At 45.9% G+C, this 19,556-nt stretch overlaps 1 protein-coding gene and 1 pseudogene across 25 annotated transcripts in view; one reads left to right on the top strand and one right to left on the bottom strand.

Annotated features, from left to right (window-relative positions):
• The window catches only part of ZNF618 (zinc finger protein 618), a 163,579-nt gene that overhangs the window by 75,815 nt on the left and 68,208 nt on the right, over nt 1-19,556 (top strand). For all 25 annotated transcript variants that reach the window (XM_039866852.1, XM_039866851.1, XM_039866835.1 and 22 more), the window contains exon 2: nt 11,670-11,713. In XM_039866852.1, the coding sequence (XP_039722786.1) occupies nt 11,670-11,713 (44 nt within the window). The remainder of the gene's footprint in view (nt 1-11,669; nt 11,714-19,556) is intronic.
• Nucleotides 14,674-14,789, bottom strand: LOC120605850 (uncharacterized; annotated as a pseudogene).

The raw sequence follows: 19,556 nt of genomic DNA, 5'->3' as shown, positions 1-19,556 counted from the left end.
TATTAAGCCCTTTCTGTATGCAACGCAGCCCTGGGTACTATGGAGACACAGAGTTGCTGTTTATAAAAGGCTGGCCATGCTCTTAGAACTTGCAGTTTGGTTGGCAGCAAGGCTGTAGAGAGTGGCGATGTCCTCGGGTGTGCTCAGGCACACCCTTGGGCCTCTAGGAGGTTGTCCCTGTGTTCAGGGAAGGCTTTCTGGAGCAGGGTCTGGGATCCAGCTGGTGAGGGTAGACTACAGTCTAGGCAGTGGGATGGCATGAGCAAAGGCAGAAACAACAGAATCAGCAAGTTTCTGAACTTGGAGGGTGCTCACTGTCTGGTCATCACTGTCCAGTTTATGGCTAGAGAAACTGAGGCTCAGAGGAGAACAGTGACTTGCCCAAATTTTAATAAATGATATAGCTAAAGTTTAACAAATGCTAAATCATTTAAATAAGTAATTTTTATATAGCATTTGCTATGCGCCATTGTTTTTGAGAACTTTGCATATGTTAACTAATTTAGTCCTAAGTAATAACCTTGTGAGGTGAGTACTGTTATTATCCCCATTTGACATATGAGGAAACCGAGTCTCAAAGGGTTAAGTAACTTTAGCTGGTGTCACGTGGCTTGTAAGTTGTGGAGTCAGGGTATGAACCCAGGCCAGTCCAGCTTCAGATTCTGTGCTGGAACTACTGTGCCACGTTAATCCTGCTGGAGTGATCAGAATATGCTTTTGTTTTTTTTTTAAGTATGAGTTTTACTCACCACCGTCAATGTAATCATGTCATCATCTAGATCTGTGGCTCATGTAGTATTGTTAGCACTAGCCAAGCATGTTACAGACTTTGAACTTTTTTTTTTCTATTCAGCAGCTACGTTTCTCTCATTTTTCATCAGAGGAAACTGAGGCTGAGAGAGGTGATGTGACTTGAGCCAGGTCGCTGAGCTCCTAGAGGCCCAGACAGAATTTGAACCCAGGTCTGCCTGACTTCACTGTCTTGATTGGAAGGTTTCCGAGAGGCTGTCAGTCTAGCAGCCTCATTGGACAGAAGGGCGGATGGAAGGCCAGACACGGCCTGTGCCAGCAGTCAGAGGAAGGAGTCTCCCGTCGTGGAGGGCTGCCGCTTTTCCCTGGAGGCTATCTGGACCTTGCAGCATCACCTTGGCCATGTCACAGGAAGCTCAAGGCCTTTACTCTGGTCCCTTGAAGAGGTTTGAGGAGCTGCCTTTTCCCCTTACTACCTTACTTAAAAATACCTAAGGGGGTGACTTAAAAACCCTGTCCCCCAATTCTGGGTTCACTAATTTGGAGCTTGCAACCCTCTGTACTTATAATAGGTCCCCCCGCCATGAAGCAAAAACGTTTTCCTTATTTTACACTCCCCCTGCCACTTCCTGCTGATCTGAGGCGAATATTTATCATGTATTTAATGAGTAATCTGAGTCTTGGCTTGGTGAGGCTGTACCAGGACATGGTTTATGGCTGATCTGGTTTTAACTCGCTCCAGGCGGTTTTCCCTGGAGTTTTCTGTAAAATCATAAACCTGGAGAGAGAATTTTTGTGGAATCCAGTCACATGACTCGTTCTTTTGTAAATTGAGAGATTAAGTGTATGACTGTAAAGAACTGAGACACTTTTCTTTTTTTAAAAAAGAAACAGAGCAGCATTTATGCACCCAAGAGAGCGTGTGTACTCTTAAAGGAGGGCAAAGTTCCTCGCCAGGGTCACCCCGCTGGACCTTGGAGGCAACATGGCATAGAGTTTGAGAATAGGGACTTAGAATCACAGCGCATCTGAACTTCTTCCCAGCTGGTCCCTTCACCCTGTGAGCCTCTGGGTCTTCGTCCGGACAGCGGGGTTAGGGTCAGTCCCCACTGCTTATGGTGGTTGAGATGGTGCATGCAGTCCCCCAGCCCAGGCCTGACATATAGGAGGTGCTCAGTAGATGTCTCTTTCTCTGAGATTGTTAGCATTATCCCCATCTGAGGCCCTTTATGCTAGATTAATAGTACATTGTGTGGACATAAAGACCCTGCTCTAAGATGTGACTGATTAACTCACTTAGTCCTCACAACAGGCTCTGAGGTGGGCACTAGCATCACTCCCGTTGCATAGAGGAAGGAAATGAGGCACGGATACGTCAAGTCTCTTACCTGAGGTCCCACTAGCAAGTGGCAGGGCTTGTGCCCTGCCTGACTCCCAGAGACTGCCACCCTTGCTCTTGTATCCTTCTGCATGGTTTAGTCTTGGAGCCTGAAGGCTTTTTGACTGCTAGTCCCAGGGAGGGAGATCAGACCTCAGCTGACCCTCCCTGGACGCTGGCATCAGTCCCCTAACTGGTCTTACTGTCTCCATATTGTCCCCTCCAGCAGTCCTTTGGCAGATAGAATTCTGACTGTGTTTCGCCTCTACCAAAGCCCTTCATGTTGTTCATGTTGGGTGAAGGGTGGAAGGGAACTCCCGTAGTTTTTTTTGCAACTCTTCTATAAATGTTAAATTATTTCAGTATAAAAATTTTTTTAAAAAACCAACAACCTCGCCGGGCCTGACTTCAGGAACAACCTTACACTTTTTGAAGCAGTCTCGGAATCCTTGGTGATCCAGCCAGCTGGGCGAATAGAATTTACACATATTAAACAACCAGAAACTGTCACAGACCCTTTAGGTCCAGGTGTGGACTGTGAGCTCCACCTGTGGTGGCATCAGGCAGGTGTCTTGGGATGAGAAGGAGGCTTGTGACCAGTTCTGGGTGGTGAGTCCTGCATGGCAGCCTGTAGTGGCTACTGCCCCTCCTCTCTGAGGCCAGGACGCCCCCTTCTTCTGAGGTCCATGTCAGGTCCCAGGTGTGGAGGTGAATTCATCTTTTTACTTCCATCCCTCCCAGTGCCCAGGTCTGTGCACAGAGAGCAGGCCCTGTGCACACCACAGCTGCAGCAGTTTAATATGTTTTAAAACCTGTCATTTATTGAGCCATTGCAGTGTGCCAGCTCCACCCTAGGTGCTTTCTGCACTCTGTCTCAGTTGATCTTTGTTACTCCCAATAGCCTCAGTCCTGGAGCTTTCTCTTCTCTACTGCCATCCTCAAACCATTATCATCTCTTCCTGGGAAGATGACCGTGGCCTTTACGTTGGGCTCCCTGCCTCCATACTGCAGCCAGCAGTTGCTTTCAGAGGTGCCTTCCGAGGTGGTCCATGAGCCTGGGAGTAAATCAGAAACTCCTTAGCCTGGTGTACAGATGCTCAGTAATTACTACCTGTGGATGGTGATGACAAAGAATGAAGACGATGATCGTGGTGGTGGTGATGATAATGTCAGTGTTAGAGTCCTGCTCTAGTTTGCATGGCTGCCCACCAGTGAGAGGAGAAGAAACTGCCCATACCAGGAAACTCATATGATACAGACAAGGCCTGTGCTGGTTCCATTCCTGAAAAGCCTGATTTATTTCTTGACATTTGACCTCAGACAGCAGGGGCTTAGAAAGGGGTAGAGGGCAACATAACCAAGAGGAATGGAGCCATTGGTGGTTTCTCATGGATTTCCCTTGTAGTTAGAACTTTGGCCAGTTGATGGCATCTCTGGGGGCCTCCCTTAGCCTCTGGGCTCTGGCCTGGGGTCTAGTCAGGGGCTCCCTCTGTTGAGCCCAGGCATGTCCATGAGCTGGCCCCTTCCTCCAGAGGAGAAGGCCCTCAGTGAAGTTTGCTGCCATGAGGGTTCAGTGCCCCAGGCTTCTCAGCTGGCGAGATGGCACCCTTCTCCTCACTGCCTGGCACCCCACTGCTATTAGCTTTGTTTGCATCTAGATTTTACATCTCCCCGATGAGCAGGAGCTCTACGTGCCCTGTTCTAGCCTCTCTTCCTCAGGGAAGCCCTTCCCAGCCCTGCAGTCTCATTGTTTTCTGTTGTCAGAGATGCTCATGGAATCTAGGCCTTTCTCTTCAGAGTACGTATCTCAGTTGGTAATTATAAATTGACAGTGTAAGGTAATTAAGCAATCCCTGCTTGTCTTCCTCACCATTCGTGTTGCTCTTGTGTCCCCAGTAACTACCCTGGTGTCTAGCACATTGTAGGCACTTAATAGGTAGTAGTTGGGTAAATGAATAAGGAAGCCTGTCGGATTCATCTTAGTATCAATCTCCCAAGGCCTTGCTCAGAATCACACATCTAGTATGAACTGTATATAGCTATTGAAAAATGGCATCGCACATCTGAGTTCCAGTTCTTTTAACCCAGAGCCTTCTCTGGCAGCTTCCACCCACCCCTCAAACTTGGAACCTAGCGGGGAGTTAGTGTATTTGAGTAACCATGTTCACTTGGGAAAACAAATGTACAAAATTAAAAACCAAGTACCACATGCTAGAAACATATCACTGAATGTGATCTAAGAAGCAGGGTCTAATTAGGGAATTTATAATATATGTAGTTTCCTGGGCATGGAATCCTCTTTAACACCTTGCAAGGCTGTTGTTCAGTGTTGGTAGTCACCCTTAATAGGTGTTTTTCAAGATTACCTGTTGAATAAAAGTGGGACGTGCTTGTACTCGAATCAGGGCCCTGTGGTTATATAGAAAAGCAGTTCATCTATATAGTTTGGGGTCAGGTTTGATTCCTTGGTTCTAGAGATGAAGATGTGTATTAAAAAATGCGTGAGCCCTGGCCAACCCATTGACCAGCTGTGTGACCTTGGACAAGTCACTTGGCCCCTCGGGGTGCTTGGTTAATTCTTGATTAAAGAGGGGACAATTAAACTGTCACGTCTCCGTCTCAGGGTTACTGGGAGGATTCGATGCAGTGTAACAATCTATAACCTGCTGTGCTGATGATTAATATTCTTATGCATCAGAGAGACGCAATTCCATTTTTTTTTTTTTGGTGATGAGGAGAAAGATGTTTGCAATTTCTTGACTCCTTCTCTCATACCCCACATCCAGTTCATCAGCAAGTCCTGTTGGTTCCCCTTTCCAATATATTCAGAACCCGAGCCTCCCTTCCCCACTCACTGCCGCTATCCGGGTTCTAGCCGCCCTCATCTTTTACCTGGGCTGCTGCAGTAACCTCCTCCCTCCCACCTGCTTCCACCCTTGCCCTTTGGTCTGTTCTTAACAGCTGCTGGAACGAAAGTCAAATTATGTCAATTTGCCAAAACCTTCCAGTGGGTCTCCAGAGTAAAAGCCAGAGTGACCTGTAAGGCCCTGGGCCAACCTCCTGTACTTCTCCTGCACTTGTCCCCACCCACGCCCACCCCTTGCATCTCTGCACTGGCCATTCTCCTTCCCAGACTCCACCTGACCAACTTCCCCACCTCCTTCCATTGTTTACCCAATAACACCTACTCTGATCACATTATTTCGAACTGCAACGCACAGCTCATCCCTTGTCCCCAGCCTTCTGATTACCCCCTGCCCTTCTCTATTTTTCCCCCACAGTACTGATTACTTTCTAGTATACTCTATATTGTCCTAATTTATTACACCTAATGTTACTTTCTCCCCTACTTGAATGTAATCGCCATTGGGGTACATTCCATCTGCCTATAATAATGTCTGGTGTGTAGAAGGAGCTCAGTAAATAATTGTTGGATCAGCAAATGACTTCTGATTTGAGTCTTGCACCCCAGTGGGAGAGAAGTTAAGTTAAATTTGGGGACCTACTGGCTATTAGAAAGGATAGAGATAGTTGATGAGACTTGAGTTTTTTTGGATCCACTTGTCCTGTCCTCAGTAAATAGGGGGCATGGAATCATCCTCTGGGCAGGGCCTGGGGCTCTGGCAGGTGCTTCTCACAGGTGCGGCACCTCCTACCGGGCCTCCAAGTTGAGAGTACTTGGTTTCACTCACCCCTGGGGTAAAAGTCTTCCTATAGAGTTAGTTGAACCAGTTGGCATATTAAAACAGAATTTATATATTCAAACTAACATACATACATACATGTGTACATATGAAATACGCACATATGTGTTACGTAGTAATATGCATTCGATACTTGTGAATAGACCACTCACATGAATTAGTATGAAAAGAATACAAGACTTCAGGGGGCAGAGAACTTCCCGTCTTGGGTTGGTTGCATTCACTCTTCCCTTCCAAGGGTGGAGAGAAGCCCCAGAAGCAGTGAACATTGGGGATTTGGAATGGTCCACCAGTGGATTTGAAGTTGTCCACCCAACGCTGAGCACAGTGTTTGACACATAGTAGGCTTTCAAGGAAATATCTGTTGAATGAATAAAGGAGTGATTATTTAAGATTGGTTGTTGTATTTCATCCAAGTATAATTAATTGCTGATGCAGTTCATCATTCATCTAAAGAACCTCACTTGTATTTCCTGAGAAATAACAACTAATGAATTTGACCATATTTGCTGGGTATTGGCTCTGTGCCAGGTCCTGAGCTGAGTGCTGGAGACTTGGCCACATGTGGGATGTGGTCTTTGTCCAGGAGGAGTGCCCAGTCGGGGGGAGACAGGTGCTCCAGGAACCGTAATCCCAGGCCCATAGAGTTGGTGAAAGGCACTGGTGGTGGTGCGTTAGCAGGGTTGGAGAACAATGAACAAGGACAAATCAGATCTGGTGGGGGAGGGGAGGAGTCATCGAAGTCCCCAGAGAGGAAGCAATTTTTGAGATTCAGTGGGGGAGGGACAAGACAAGATCCTAATTATGCCACCATGGAAATGTGCCGCGCCAGGTCCCGGGCTTGACCGGCCGAGGCGCCATCTTGGAGATGTCCCCTCCAAGATGGTAGCCCCCTCCATCCCCTCAGAGCTTGCGGGGACTGGGAGCCGCCACATTTGCTGTGGCACCTCAGCCTCCCTGAACCTCTGGCTCGGCTGTCTTATCGAAGAAAGGCATTTCATTCTTCGAGATCAGGCAGCCAGGACCCAAGGAGCTGTTTTCCTCCATTGTGCAAGCATGACAAATCATTAATTTTTGATTGATTTGCTTAGAATTATGGGCGCCCCAGCATTCTTTCCGCCGTTGAACAGCTGTATAACAAATGAATATATCAGTGTGCACAAAAGATTGGAGATCTAAGAGAAGCAATTACATTGGCCACCCTCCCCCACCCTCACCCCTTCCCGGGCAATGAAGGGAGGAAATTTTTACCAGAAATTCCTCAAGTGGCTTAAAAAAAAGAATGCCTTTTTATAATTGAATTAAATCTTTATCTCTTCATCTTTTGCAGCAGATTTCCAAACACACACCAGTTCCCCACGTGCTTGGGTTTCATCCATCTAGGAGGAATCTTTAATAATGAAATTTCAAGTCGTGAATTAAAACCAAAATGAAAAAAAAAAAAAAAAAAAAAAAAGCAAATTCTGCCTCCTCTTTGCTTTTTGAAGTTCTTTCTTATTCTATTTTAGTTTTGGAACCGTACCAGTGCACTAAATGTGACCTCCATAACTTTTAAATTAAGAATTTATGCTGGCTTGAAATTTATGAAATATTTCAGCATGAAAGAAAGCCTTTTTCCCTCAGGAAAATTGAGCAATAAATCACAGCACTGTGGATTTACTGCCCTAGAGCCAGCGAGAGATAGGATTTTTTTTTTGCTTCATTCTGAAAAAAAAAATGTAATCATATAAGACAGCTTAGCTGCTATCCTCCCACTCTCTAGAATTTTTAATTTCAGCTGTTTCTGCTTGGATTTATTTCCAATATTCCTGCTCGGCTTTTCAATTTCCTCAGTTATTAAATTTTAATTCAGTGCATTAGCATTTAAATTAAAAAAGGGTTTATTTTATCGAAATCGTTGGCCAGCCCCCATCCCATAGCACACGAATTGCCTGTTTCTGCCATTTGCACAAAATGTGAAATGCAGCTAATGTATTACAACTTACATTTGCACAAATTTAGAAATAAAATTTCTGGGTTTGGAATAATATTTTCTTTCCAAGAAAATCCTTAATAAGAGAATGGAAAAGAACAACTTAACATTCATTTGGGAGGGAAGAGGAGGGTCGAACGAAACCAAAAATAGCCTTGACCAGGTCCTAGGGAGAAGCTGCTGTGTAAGGAATGGATGGGGCTGAGAAAGGGGTGCAGGTACCCTGACGGAGAGCTGGGGGTGTTAGATACCTTTACCTCCACCTCGGTAAGAGTGAGCAGGAGGACTCTCATGGGCCCACTCTCTCCCATCATATTTAATTTGCCATAGAGGGGTTTGGTTAAGGTTGGGTCAATTGCACATAGAATGACAGAGATGAAAGAAGAGGACAAAGGTGATTGGATTTAACTCTTCTGCCTCCTGTCCTTATTTTAACCTATGGAGAACCTCAGGTCCAAGGAAAGGAAAGAGCTTGTGCAAGGTTCAAAGTGCGACCCAGACAGCCATGGCAGGAAGCTGCGTCTTCTAGGAGTACATGGTCCAGTGGCGGCAGCAAAAGTAGAGTTTCCATTACTTAAGCAATCACTGCACATACCTGGCTTGCACTTAGTACTTTGCCTACATCACTGTATTCAGTGTCATTCTAACCAGCCCTTTGGGTGAGGCCTAGGGGCTGTGGGGTCTGGTGGACGCTCTTGAGATGCTGACTTGTAGGACGGTTTTGAGATCAGGCCAGAGATAGGCTGGGAAGACCTCTGGTGTAGTCCAGGCTGGCTCTGCCACTCACTCATCTGCTGTGTAATCTTACGCAAGTCACTCTGTGTTTCTGTGCCTCAGTTTTCTGGACCCAATACATGGTGGCCTTGGTAACGGTATCTAGGGTTCTTAGTGGTCATCATTACTATAGCTGAGTCCATGCTAAGTACTTTTACATGCTTTACTGTATTTCAGTTGTCTTGTTTAAGTCTCATGCTAGTCCCATGAGTAGGTCCTAGGATTACTTTATTGCCATTTTTCAGACAAGAAGACTGAGACCTTGTGAGTACAAATGACTTGCCTAGGATTATACAGCTAGAAAATGGAAGAACCAGGACTCAAACTCAGGCCGTCTGACTCTAAACCCTGTGCTCTTAAATTTCGGTTCAAACTGATAATCAGGTCAGATTACAGTGGGTAAAGGTGAATTTGTGGTTTAGATCGAATCACATGAATTTTCTGATAATAGACTGTTTGGACCTAGGAAAATGGCAATGTCAGAGGTCCAGCTGAATTCAAACAGTAAGGATCTCTATGATGCATTAGTGAGGACACAGACCAAGCCGGCTTGGCATCTTATGGGTCTCTACAATGCCTTCAGCAGTGTGGGCTTCAGTTAGGGCTGGGAGGGCCCAAGAGATTGTCTCCTGTTCTTATGGTGGGTCTGGACTCAGCTAGGCCCAAGGGTTATGATTGGCAGGTGCCTTGATATTGACACAGTCTGTCTTAGACATCTCTTACTTGTGCCCATTGTCTATCAGCTTCCTGTATCTTCCGATAAATGGACATTTCATATCCTGCTGAGGTGGCACTCCTTTCTCCTGTGGTTCCATATTCCCAGTGCCACCACCTTAGTCCCTGCAGAAGGATTTGTTTAGACAACGACTTGAACATTTTTAGCATTTTGTCTTCATTTTATAAAAATGGGTGGAAAACAAAAATGAGTGATGCTGCCAGTGATAAGAAACTCAAGTATCATAAGAGGGAACCATACTATAAGAGGGAACATAGGTAGAGATTAGGTGGGCTGAAAACTGAATCTTTTCCCCACTTACATGTTCACTGCATTTGAACTGGTCAACTCTGTGTGAAATTATGAAGGAAAAGGACAAAAAAGACAACATTAAACATATGTATGAAATGATAGAAATACATGCCCAGAGTTGAGTCTGAAAGACAAGAGGCCATTTGGGATTTTACAATTTTTTTTAAGCTCTCTGAGGCAGAGTTTCCACCTCCTACCACTCCTGCCTCTTATGGTATGGACATTAAAACAGCGTCCTCCCGTTTGCTTTACAGACAGGATTTGGGGAATGCAGGGTGTCAGAAAAAGGCTAGAATCGATCCTGTCCTTGCTCCCGGTGAAACGATATGCAAACCATTTTCTGCTTTGTTTCTCCCATTGAAGTGATACACCGGCATTCGCATTCATTTCTCCCGCCCAGGCCTCACATTTCTCCCTCCCTATTTGTCCTTCACCTTTGCATTTCTCTCGTGTGGGAAATGGGGCTGCATGGGCTCACCCCATTTCCCAGTTGGCTCTCCTGAAAGTTGGCAGGAGATAAAATATTACGGAGCTGAGAAAGATGGGCCTAGAGTGATCCAGACCTGTAGTTGTAGCTGTGGGGTGTTGGAGAAATGACTTAAATTCTTTGTCCCTCTGTGCCTATAAAATGGGACTATTGTGTATGTGTGTTGGGGGCGCTATGGAGAGGATTGAATAAGAGGCATCTGGTGTTCATGCATTAGTACCTGCTGGGAAATTTGTCAGGGGGAGTGAGTCTGGGTGCCCACAGGGGCCAGGCCTGGAGGATTGGGTGTAAGGCAAGAGAGAGAGGTGGGGACTGGAGAACCAAGTATATCTAGCAGACTGTGGCCCTGTGGGACTGTGTCTTCCTGGATTTTTGAAAGCTGAGATGTGGCCCTTTTTTGGAGGTGAAATCCCTTCATTTTTATATATTTATTCTTTGGATAGAAGTCTGCCATACGGTTTTGCCAGTTTGCAACTTCCCGAAAGTACTCATTAAAAGGTAGCTGCCTCTGTGTTTATTTTAGGTTCCCAGCCCCTCAGACACAATCTTGAAATTTGAAAAGCTTGAAAACAAAAAGATTTTTGGGATCTGACGAGATGGCAGAACTTGACCTGAAGCGAGAAGAGGCTAGTTGCCGTCTTCATTTATCCCACACAGGGCTGGCTGCAATAAGTTTCACTATACAAATATCAGTGAGCTTGAGTACTTGGGGCTCCGCAGACCCTGCCAGGGTTGTTTTCGCATTTAGAGTGCACCATGTTACCTTTCTAAAATTGAAAGGATTCTGAATTTGGGAACACACGTGTGCCAGTTTTGAACCTGCAGTATTTGAACTATTATTATAAATGTTTTGACAAAGCTAGGGAATGCATCTTCGTAGGTGGTGGAGAACCTAGGTGTTCTCCCTATGTCTGCAGCCTCCGCATCGAGGTTCCTCCGCACTGGCCTGGGAGTCAGGATGCCCAGGTATTTGTCATTCAGTTCTCATGAGACTTCAGGCAGCTCCCTCCTCGCCCAGGGCCTCAGTCTCTGTATCCAAACCAGAATTTTATGATTTCTGAAAATTTCATTTGGTCAGCCTTATCTCCTTATCCCCCACCCCCAAATAAAAGAGATTAAGAACCAGCACTCTCTTGCCTCCCCCCTGCTTGGAGCGTTGGGAGACAGAATATTTTAACATAATAGGATTTTCCCACTCCGGTTGGTAGGAATAAATCTGCGGCTACTGTTTTATTGGAAATCCCAGCTGAAAATAAAAATGGTGCAATTCAATCTCAGATTTAGCTGGTTACTTACTTTTCCCTGAGTCCCCAGGGCTCTGTGGTTGCTGGGTTTGTGTTGGCAATGGGTGCTCAGTTGTATTTAAAGGGCCAAGCAGACTTGAGTTGGGGGTGTGCTGACTTCCTCTTACCGCTGGGGGCAGATTTTTCCAGCCTGAAGAAATGGAGCAGGGTTACTGTGACCAGTTCACCCCTGTGTTGAAGGCCGATATTGAGCGGGAACTTGGTGGGATGGCAGTGGGTAGAATCTGTGTCATCACCCTTGGCTGATGTAGGTATTTTGGGTTTCTTTTGCAGGCTGACGGAGCCAGTGCAGCTGGAAGGAAAAGCACGGCGAGCAGGTATGCTCCCCCTGCCCTGGTCTCACCTCTCCCTGGTGCTTCCCTTCCACCTGAAAGGATGGATGGTCTAGGCCAGCTCCCTTTGCTGAGAAGTGTCATACTTCCTGGGGCAGTAGTAGGTGGCACTTTCCAGCCCTCTTGTTATCCAAAGTGGGCACCTGTGATTGGAACCAAGGATGACTCAGTCCTGAACTGGCCATTGAGTTGCAGGGAACTGGCCCAAGTTGTGGAGAACTTAGGGGTAAAGCATAAGGCTGGGCAGAAAAACCTGAGCTACCCCATCTCAGCTGCTACGTTGTGGACTCCGGGGCAGCTAGTCTCGTCCTAGACTGGAATCCATTGGTCCGCTTTGGGTCTTGTACTCATCCTGCTGAACCAGCCACTCCAAGGCAGGGGGACAGAGTACTCTGCCAGACCAGACCAGGGATGCGTCCTTGCCCTTGGAGCTGGCAGGGTAGGGAGGAGGGACTGTCCGCAAAGGAAAGGTGGACTGTCATTACCAAAGAATGTGGGAAGAGATGCGGGACAGGCCCATGCAGTGGACACCCACCACAGTGGCACAGGCAGATACTTGGTAAACATTAGTGTGGTGGCTGCTGCTGTTCCCTTGAATGGAGCAGAGCTGAAGTGGCCACATGATTCTTATTTGGGGACACTGAAGGCAAGAAGAAGGCTAGGGGCTGATAAGAGAGATGACTTCCCAGGCCATACACATGAAATCTGGAACAGGCTCTAGGATTGCCTACTGGAATTAGAGTCAGATTGTGAATGCCAAACTAAGGGTTTGCTCTTTAGCGCATGAACACTATTTCTTTAAAACATTAATAGATTTTTGTGGAAAAAAGAGGTTCCGTGGTCAAATAAATCTAGACATGCATTAAACAAAACGAACAAATTTCTTTGCTGTGGAACTTTTCAGAGCCTTTCATGTGCTAATAGGTGTACTTAAGAACATCGGAGAGAGAGAGGAAATGCCATGTTTCTCAAACTTACTTAACTATGGAACCCTTTTATTAAAGTGCATCTTATGGACTGAGTGTTCTTTGGAACACACTTTGGGAAACCATAGGAGCTGTTAAAGTTCTTTGAGCAGAAAAGTAACACGTCTGACTGTGTTTTGGGGAGATCACCCTGGCATCTGTTTGCAGGGTGGAGTAGAGGCAGATAGAACAGAGGCAGTTGACACCAGGCTGGAAGTCATTGTGACCCACATGAACCCAGCAGAGAGTGGCTCCCACCCACCTCCCCAATCTCCTCGTATGTCAGTCTCCCCCTTGCTCAGTCTGTTTTAGCTACCCTGACCTTCTCTATGTTTATCGAATACTCTAAACCCGGGGTCAGCCACCTTTACCTGTAAAGGGTCAGACAGTAAATATTTTACGCTTCGAGGGCCATAGTCTCTGTGGCAACTTCTCAACTCAGCCAGTGTAATGCAAAAGTGCCAGAGATAATACGTGAATATGCAAGTGGCCATGGTTTGCTGGCCCTGGCCTCAGAGCCTTTGCAACTGCTGTTCCTTTGCCTGGAGTGTTCTTTTCTCCGATCTTCTCGTTATTAGTGCTATTCCTTCTCCCCCCGAGAAGCCTTCCTTGACCCCCTTCTTCAAGGGCCTGTGCCCTATTTATGCTTTTTAATTATTTTACTTATTTATGTATTTTTCTCTGCCTTTCCAGTGCTAGCTCTGTAGGCAGGGCTTATGTTTGTCTTGTTCACTGCTGGGGACTGGCCTGTAGCAGGTGTTCAGTAGGTGTTTCAGAATGAGATGGAAGAAGGTATGGGGATGATGTAGGGATTAGGAGTATGGGCTGGAATGGAGTGGCGGATGGCCGGCTTGGGACTGTGAATGCACGTGGTGACCCATGTCATGGACAGCAGCTGCCCAGTGCCTTGTGTTTCTCCTCCGAGACCCTGGAAGTGGGATTTGGCAAGAAGCTGTGGTTTGTGGGACAGCGGAAATCCTTAAACTAGTGATGCTTGGAAGTGCTTCTTGTATGAGAATGTCAGGACTGGAAGGGGCCTTGGGCTTGTCTAGCCCCTCCCTCACGTTGTACACATAGAGAGGATAGGCCCTACTCAGGGTATGTGATGAGTGAATGGCTGTGTCAAGCCTTGAGCCTGCCTAAGCCAGGTGCTTTCCCTACTCAGCAATACTGTGCTCAAGTGGAGGTCTAGGCAGCCTCTCTCCCACTGTCCTCCCACATTTCTTTGAGCACCTGCCAGTGCTCTGTGCTATGGACTCAGATGGATTTGTTGTTAATTTATTCATCCAATGAACATTTGAGTGTCTACTGATGCTAGGTCTACAGCAGTGAACAAAGAGACAAAGCTCTACTTGTTTCTCATGACTCTCATACACATGTGGTCCTTGCCCTCCGGTGTGAATCTCTCCCACACCAGCATATCTGCCTGTTGATAGAGGATAACAGGCAGGCTTCCCTCTAGTCTTAATTCTGTATTGAGTCTTATCAGCGCATGGCTGCATGGAGAGGGAGAAAAGTGCTGAGATAGATTAGAGATGCCTGCCCCAGTCAGGAGAGTGGGTGGCTGGCGTGTGTGCCATCTGTTTGACCTTTCTGACTAGCCTAGGCTTGCATATACTCAATGATGTTACCATGGTGCCAGAATATATACCAGGAAGGACCAGTCCAAACCTTAGAGTCGTGTGTGACTTGAGGTACAAAGAAGAAATTTCTAATAATGACTAACGTGAGTCAGTGGTCAAGTGTTGAGATCTGGGCTAAGTGGTTTACATATATTAACTTACTATTAATTCGTGTACGCTTTCTAACAACCCTAAGAGGGAGGTGCTCTTATTATTCCCACTTTGCAGATGAGGAAGCTGAGGCACAGAGGTTTACAGGGCTCAGCCTGCCCAGTTGGAAGTGAGCAGTACAGCCAGAATGTCCACCCAGGTTTGCCTTCTGCTTTTTATTACTTTTTTTTTTTTTTTAAATTATTTATGCCTACAGCACCTGGTCTTCCTAGGTGGTCTCCCATCCAAATACTAACCAGGCCCAACCCTGCTTAGCGTCCGAGATCAGACATCGGGCTTATTCAGGGTGGCATGGCCGTAGACCATGGACCGTGGCTCCACTGGTGCATGAATCCAGGACCTTCTGCATGTAAAGCAGATGTGCTAACCACTACACTGTAGAACCATGTCCTTCATACTTATGCTTAACCACCATGCCTTCCCACTTCTTGGTATGAAGTGATCAGTGAATTGATGTTAGAGGAGCCTTTTAGGGGCCATGGGCTGTGCCATAGGCTGAGGGCTTGTCAAGAAGGCAAGGGCTCTGAAGGAGCTCACAAGTTTATATTGATTCTGTCATTAAAGCTAATAGAGCTTCTTTGAAAGACCAAAGCAATATTATTATTGTATAGTGACCCAACACTCAGTCTGAGAAATGAGGTATGCATTAAACAGCAAGAGAACATCAGCTTAGGCCTTCGCTGACACCACTGGTGAATTTGACCCTGGCCTTCTGTTAGATTGGCTATATGGAGTATAGACTCATAGATACTTTATAGAGCAGTAAGTAGACTCATTTAGTCCCTGTGTCAGATGGGGCACAAAGGCCTGAGGTTCCTTGAAGTGAGAGGCTAGATGGCCCTGGTCAGGAATGACCTCGAAGGACCCACACCCTGCTGAGTGGGCCTCCATTCCCAGCTCCTGGCCGCTCTGTATTACACACCAGGGTCTGCTTTCGTCCCAGCGCCTTCCTTTTGGCCCGGAACACCTAATTTTGTTACTTCTCCAGAGGGCCTCTGGCTAAACCCCAAAACCAACAGCATGGGCTGCTAAGGAATTAGTGTTAAATTGAGGGGGACAAGGAGAGGTGGTATTTCTGATCCTAAGAGACAGCCGAATGTGGTTTGGTTTACTTCCCTGTAACCCAACCTGGGTCGATTTTACAAGACCAGTGATCCTAGCACTTGAGGTTAGTATTGACCTGGTGTGCGGGTTACAAATCACGTAGCACAGCTGCAGCCAAACCTCAGTTCTGAGAGGCACGGGGGCTGTGGTGCCTTAACTGTGGAATGGTCTAAAGGAAATGCAGCTTTTATAATTGAGTAAATGAAGCTCCAGACTTGCTGTAATGAAGAATTATGCCTTTTTTTTTTTTTTAATTGAAGGTTTCAGAGCTAGATGGACTCTAGATAATCTAGTCCAACCCTCTGATTTTGGAGATAAGGAAACCAGAGATAGAAGAGGTTAAGGGATTCATTTGTTCATTGTGTGTACCAGTTACCTAACAAGTGATCAGGATCATGGAGATTTTCGGGGTAGGGGAGAGGATAAAAACCAGGTCTCATTCATTCATTCCACAAATGCTTACTGTGCACCTACTAAGGGCCAGAGTCTGACCTAGTGCTGGAAATACAGTGGTGAACAAAGCAGACAGAATGCTGGGTGTTGTGGAGCTGATATTCTAGGGGGAGTGGGGGAGACTTAATAAATACGTAAAATATATGGTATGTCACGTGGTAAAAAGTACTATGGAGGGAAAGCAGGGAGAAGGAGATTATAGGGCCAGAGGGAGTATGGCATCACCGAGAAGGTGACATTCGAACAAGAATCTGAAGGAAATGAGGGACTGAGCCGAGCAGTTGTGAGGGAAGCACATTCCAGGCAGAGAGAATAGCAGGTGCCAAGGCCCCGGGCAGGAGTGTTGGAGCAACAACTGGGAGACCGATGTGGCTGTGGAGGGCCTTGGAGTCTGTTTGTGGGACTTTGGCCTTTACCCTGTGTGAGGCACGGGGAACCAGCTGGGGATTTTGAGCAGAGGAGTGGCATGATATGCTTGGGTTTTTAAGAGGATCGTTCTGGCTGTCAGGAGGAGAATAAATTGTAGGAGGCAAGATGTTAAAAGAAGTGTTGCCTAAGGTTCAGGACAGGCAGGATTTTAGAATGTCGGCTTGGAAATGAGTTTCTGAAAGGCCATTGTTTTTTCCAGGCCTAAGGAATCCCGTTCAGCAAAGCATTGTGTGAGTCCTGATCCAAAGTGCATAGCCTCCTGCTCGGTCCAGGAATAGCCCCGGAGTGGACCAGTAACTCCTGTGGCTCCTGCTCTCCATGCCCAGTTTGTCGGGCATCACCTTCACCCTCTCTCAAGCCCCACGAAGGGCTGAGCGGTTTAGCACAGTGTTCAAGAGCCCGGAGTGCCCAGGTTCGGATCCTGGTACTCTCCACCGCCTGGCTATATGACCTTGGACTGGTTACCTGATCTCAGTTTCCTCATCTGTGAAATGAGGACTGTATTAGTACTTCCCTCATAGTGTTGTCAGTGATAACATTAGTACTTTTAATAATAATATTATTAAGTATAAGAATATTATGTAGGAATCTTGTTTTCTTATTCATTCAGCTACTCTATCTTTTAGTTGGAGCACTTAATTCTTTTCCATTTGAGGTATTTATTGCTAGGAATGTAGTTTTACCGTTCTTTATTCCTGTTCTTGATACATGTTTTTTCTTCTTAAAGAAGTCCCTCCAACATTTCCTGTAATACTGGGTTGGTGGTGATAAATTCCTTTATCTTATTTTTGTCTGGAAAGCTCTTTATCTGTCCTTCAGCTCTAAATGATAGCTTTGCTGGATAAGGTATTCTTGGTTATAGATCCTGGGTCTTTATCACGCTACATATGCTACCTACAAGAGACTTACTTCAGATTAAAAGACACACACAGACTAAAAGGAAGGGGATGGAAAAAGATATTGCTTCGATGGACCTAGAAGGTATTTAAGTCAGACAGAGAAAGATAAACACTATATCATTTCACTTGTATGCAGAATCTAAGGAATAAAAAGAACAAACTAATCAAAAACAGACTCACAAATATAGTGGACAATTTGGCGACGGACATAGAGGAGGGGGGAAGCAATGGTATCGTTCTACAGACTATATAGATGTCTAACCAATGTACTGTATACTTGAAACTAATTAAAATAAATAAATTAAAAAAATATATTATGTATACCCTTAGCACAATGCCTGGCCTATAGTAGGGGTTCAATAAATGCTTGTTTCTATCACCACATCACCACCATGCTGGGTTCCATTCCTAGGAGGGGGTAACAGTGGGGTGGCACTGAGTCCTTGCAGCACCTAGATCTCAGAGCGAGGACTAGAGGTAGGGATGAGGGTGGGGATGGAGCTTGTATTTGTTGAGGGCTTACCACAATCTAGCCACGGTGTCATGGCAGTTTACACATGTCTCATTTGATCCTCCCAGCGGCCCCTGAGACAGTGATTGGCATCCCTCTTCCAGGGAGGGAATTGAGAAAGAGTTATCTAACATCACCTAAATAGTCAAATGGCTTTGGGACATGCTGAGTCTTGTCCTTTAAGCCAACATTTTTCACTGGTGGACTGTTTAATTTGATAACCACATTTGTGCAGTTGCATAATTATTTTTTGAATAATATATTCTTGTTTAGCATTTTGGATTTCAGCAGTAAATTAAAAGTAGTCCTAAACAAATTAACTTCACTTGCTCAAAAATTCATAGTAACAGTAGGCTGGATGCTAGTCAGTGAGCAGTATGGTATTAACAGAGTGAATTATTTGAGAACTCTGGGTGTATTTTAGTCAGGCTGCATCTTACATCTTGATTCTAAGTTTATGCTCCTGTTATCAGAGCTTCTTCTATTTCTCGCCCTACCAAACTTTGGGCAAAGTTGAAACACAAAAATCATAAATTGCAGGCTGACCTTGAAAGTGTATTTTGGTAGGCAGAGTTCACTCTCTGCTTAATCAGTTACCGTTAAACTGAAACTCTGCAAATAGGGCAGATTCTTGAAAAGTCAGACAGATTCTTAGGTTTGCGCTGTGGAGATAGCCACAGAAATGCAAACGTTCTTATGCACATGAAAATCGATGAATCATTTTTGCCGAGTAGCACTGTGGTTCTCAAGCTTGGGGTGGTCCAGCAGAGTGAAGTGGCTGAGGACCCTAGGGAGCCTCTGCTCAGTCCACCCACCCAGCACGAGCCTCCCACTTGTGCTCCTTGAGCAAATTATTAAAGTCCTTGTGAAGCTGCAATTATCAGTTCAGAGCATTTAGAAGTCTTGCCTTGTCCTGAAGAAGTGCACTCTTGTGAATGGTAACTAGAGTGATTCTACCTGGTTGCTTCTTCAGGCCCCTAATGACAAAGGCCCTTGATTTAAGGAAGCAACTCCAGAAATTTCTACAACCTCATCATCTGTCTGGCTTCATCAGCTGAAGAGAAAAGTCCTCAGCCTCAGCTTGCTCCAGGTCCCATGCCACACGTGATGGTTAAGAATGTCGGTGCTCTCCAAACCCAGCTTCTTGATCACTCCCACCTTCCCGTCCTACGGTGAACTTGGCTGCATTGTGTGTCCTCAGCTCTCTTCTTAATTGCTGCTGCATGGACGGGTGCCATGTCCTCCACTCCTTTTGTTTCCATAGAGCCTAAAAATTCCCCTTCTACATTCATTTATGAGTATTCCATCCATGGCCTAAGAGCTCATCTTTGTCAGTTTGACCAAACTTTTCACATTTTGTCTGGCATGTGCTTGGTAAGGACGAGAGAAAAGAACTAACATTTATGGAGCCTCACTGTGTGCGGGGTGTCATGGTGGGCGCCTGTGTACATCTCTGTGCTTTAATCTTCTATACAACCCTTAGCGGTTAATGTCAGCATCCCTGGCTTATACACGAGGAGAGGGCAGTGGAAGAGTAGGTTAGGAAGCTTGACAACATCCCAACACTTTGGGAGGCCTGAACCATATAGTTAGGAGTTTCGTATGTATATCTGAGGGTAGCTTGCCTCTGGGGAGTGAGGGACCAGGCCTAGATCCTTACCACAGAGTGTGTGG

The sequence above is a fragment of the Pteropus medius genome, unplaced genomic scaffold (assembly GCF_902729225.1).
Source record: "Pteropus medius unplaced genomic scaffold, Ma_sr-lr_union100, whole genome shotgun sequence".
NCBI lineage: Eukaryota > Metazoa > Chordata > Mammalia > Chiroptera > Pteropodidae > Pteropus > Pteropus medius.
The sequence above is the reverse complement of the archived record's forward strand: the minus strand, read 5'-3'. Positions and strand labels throughout refer to the sequence as shown.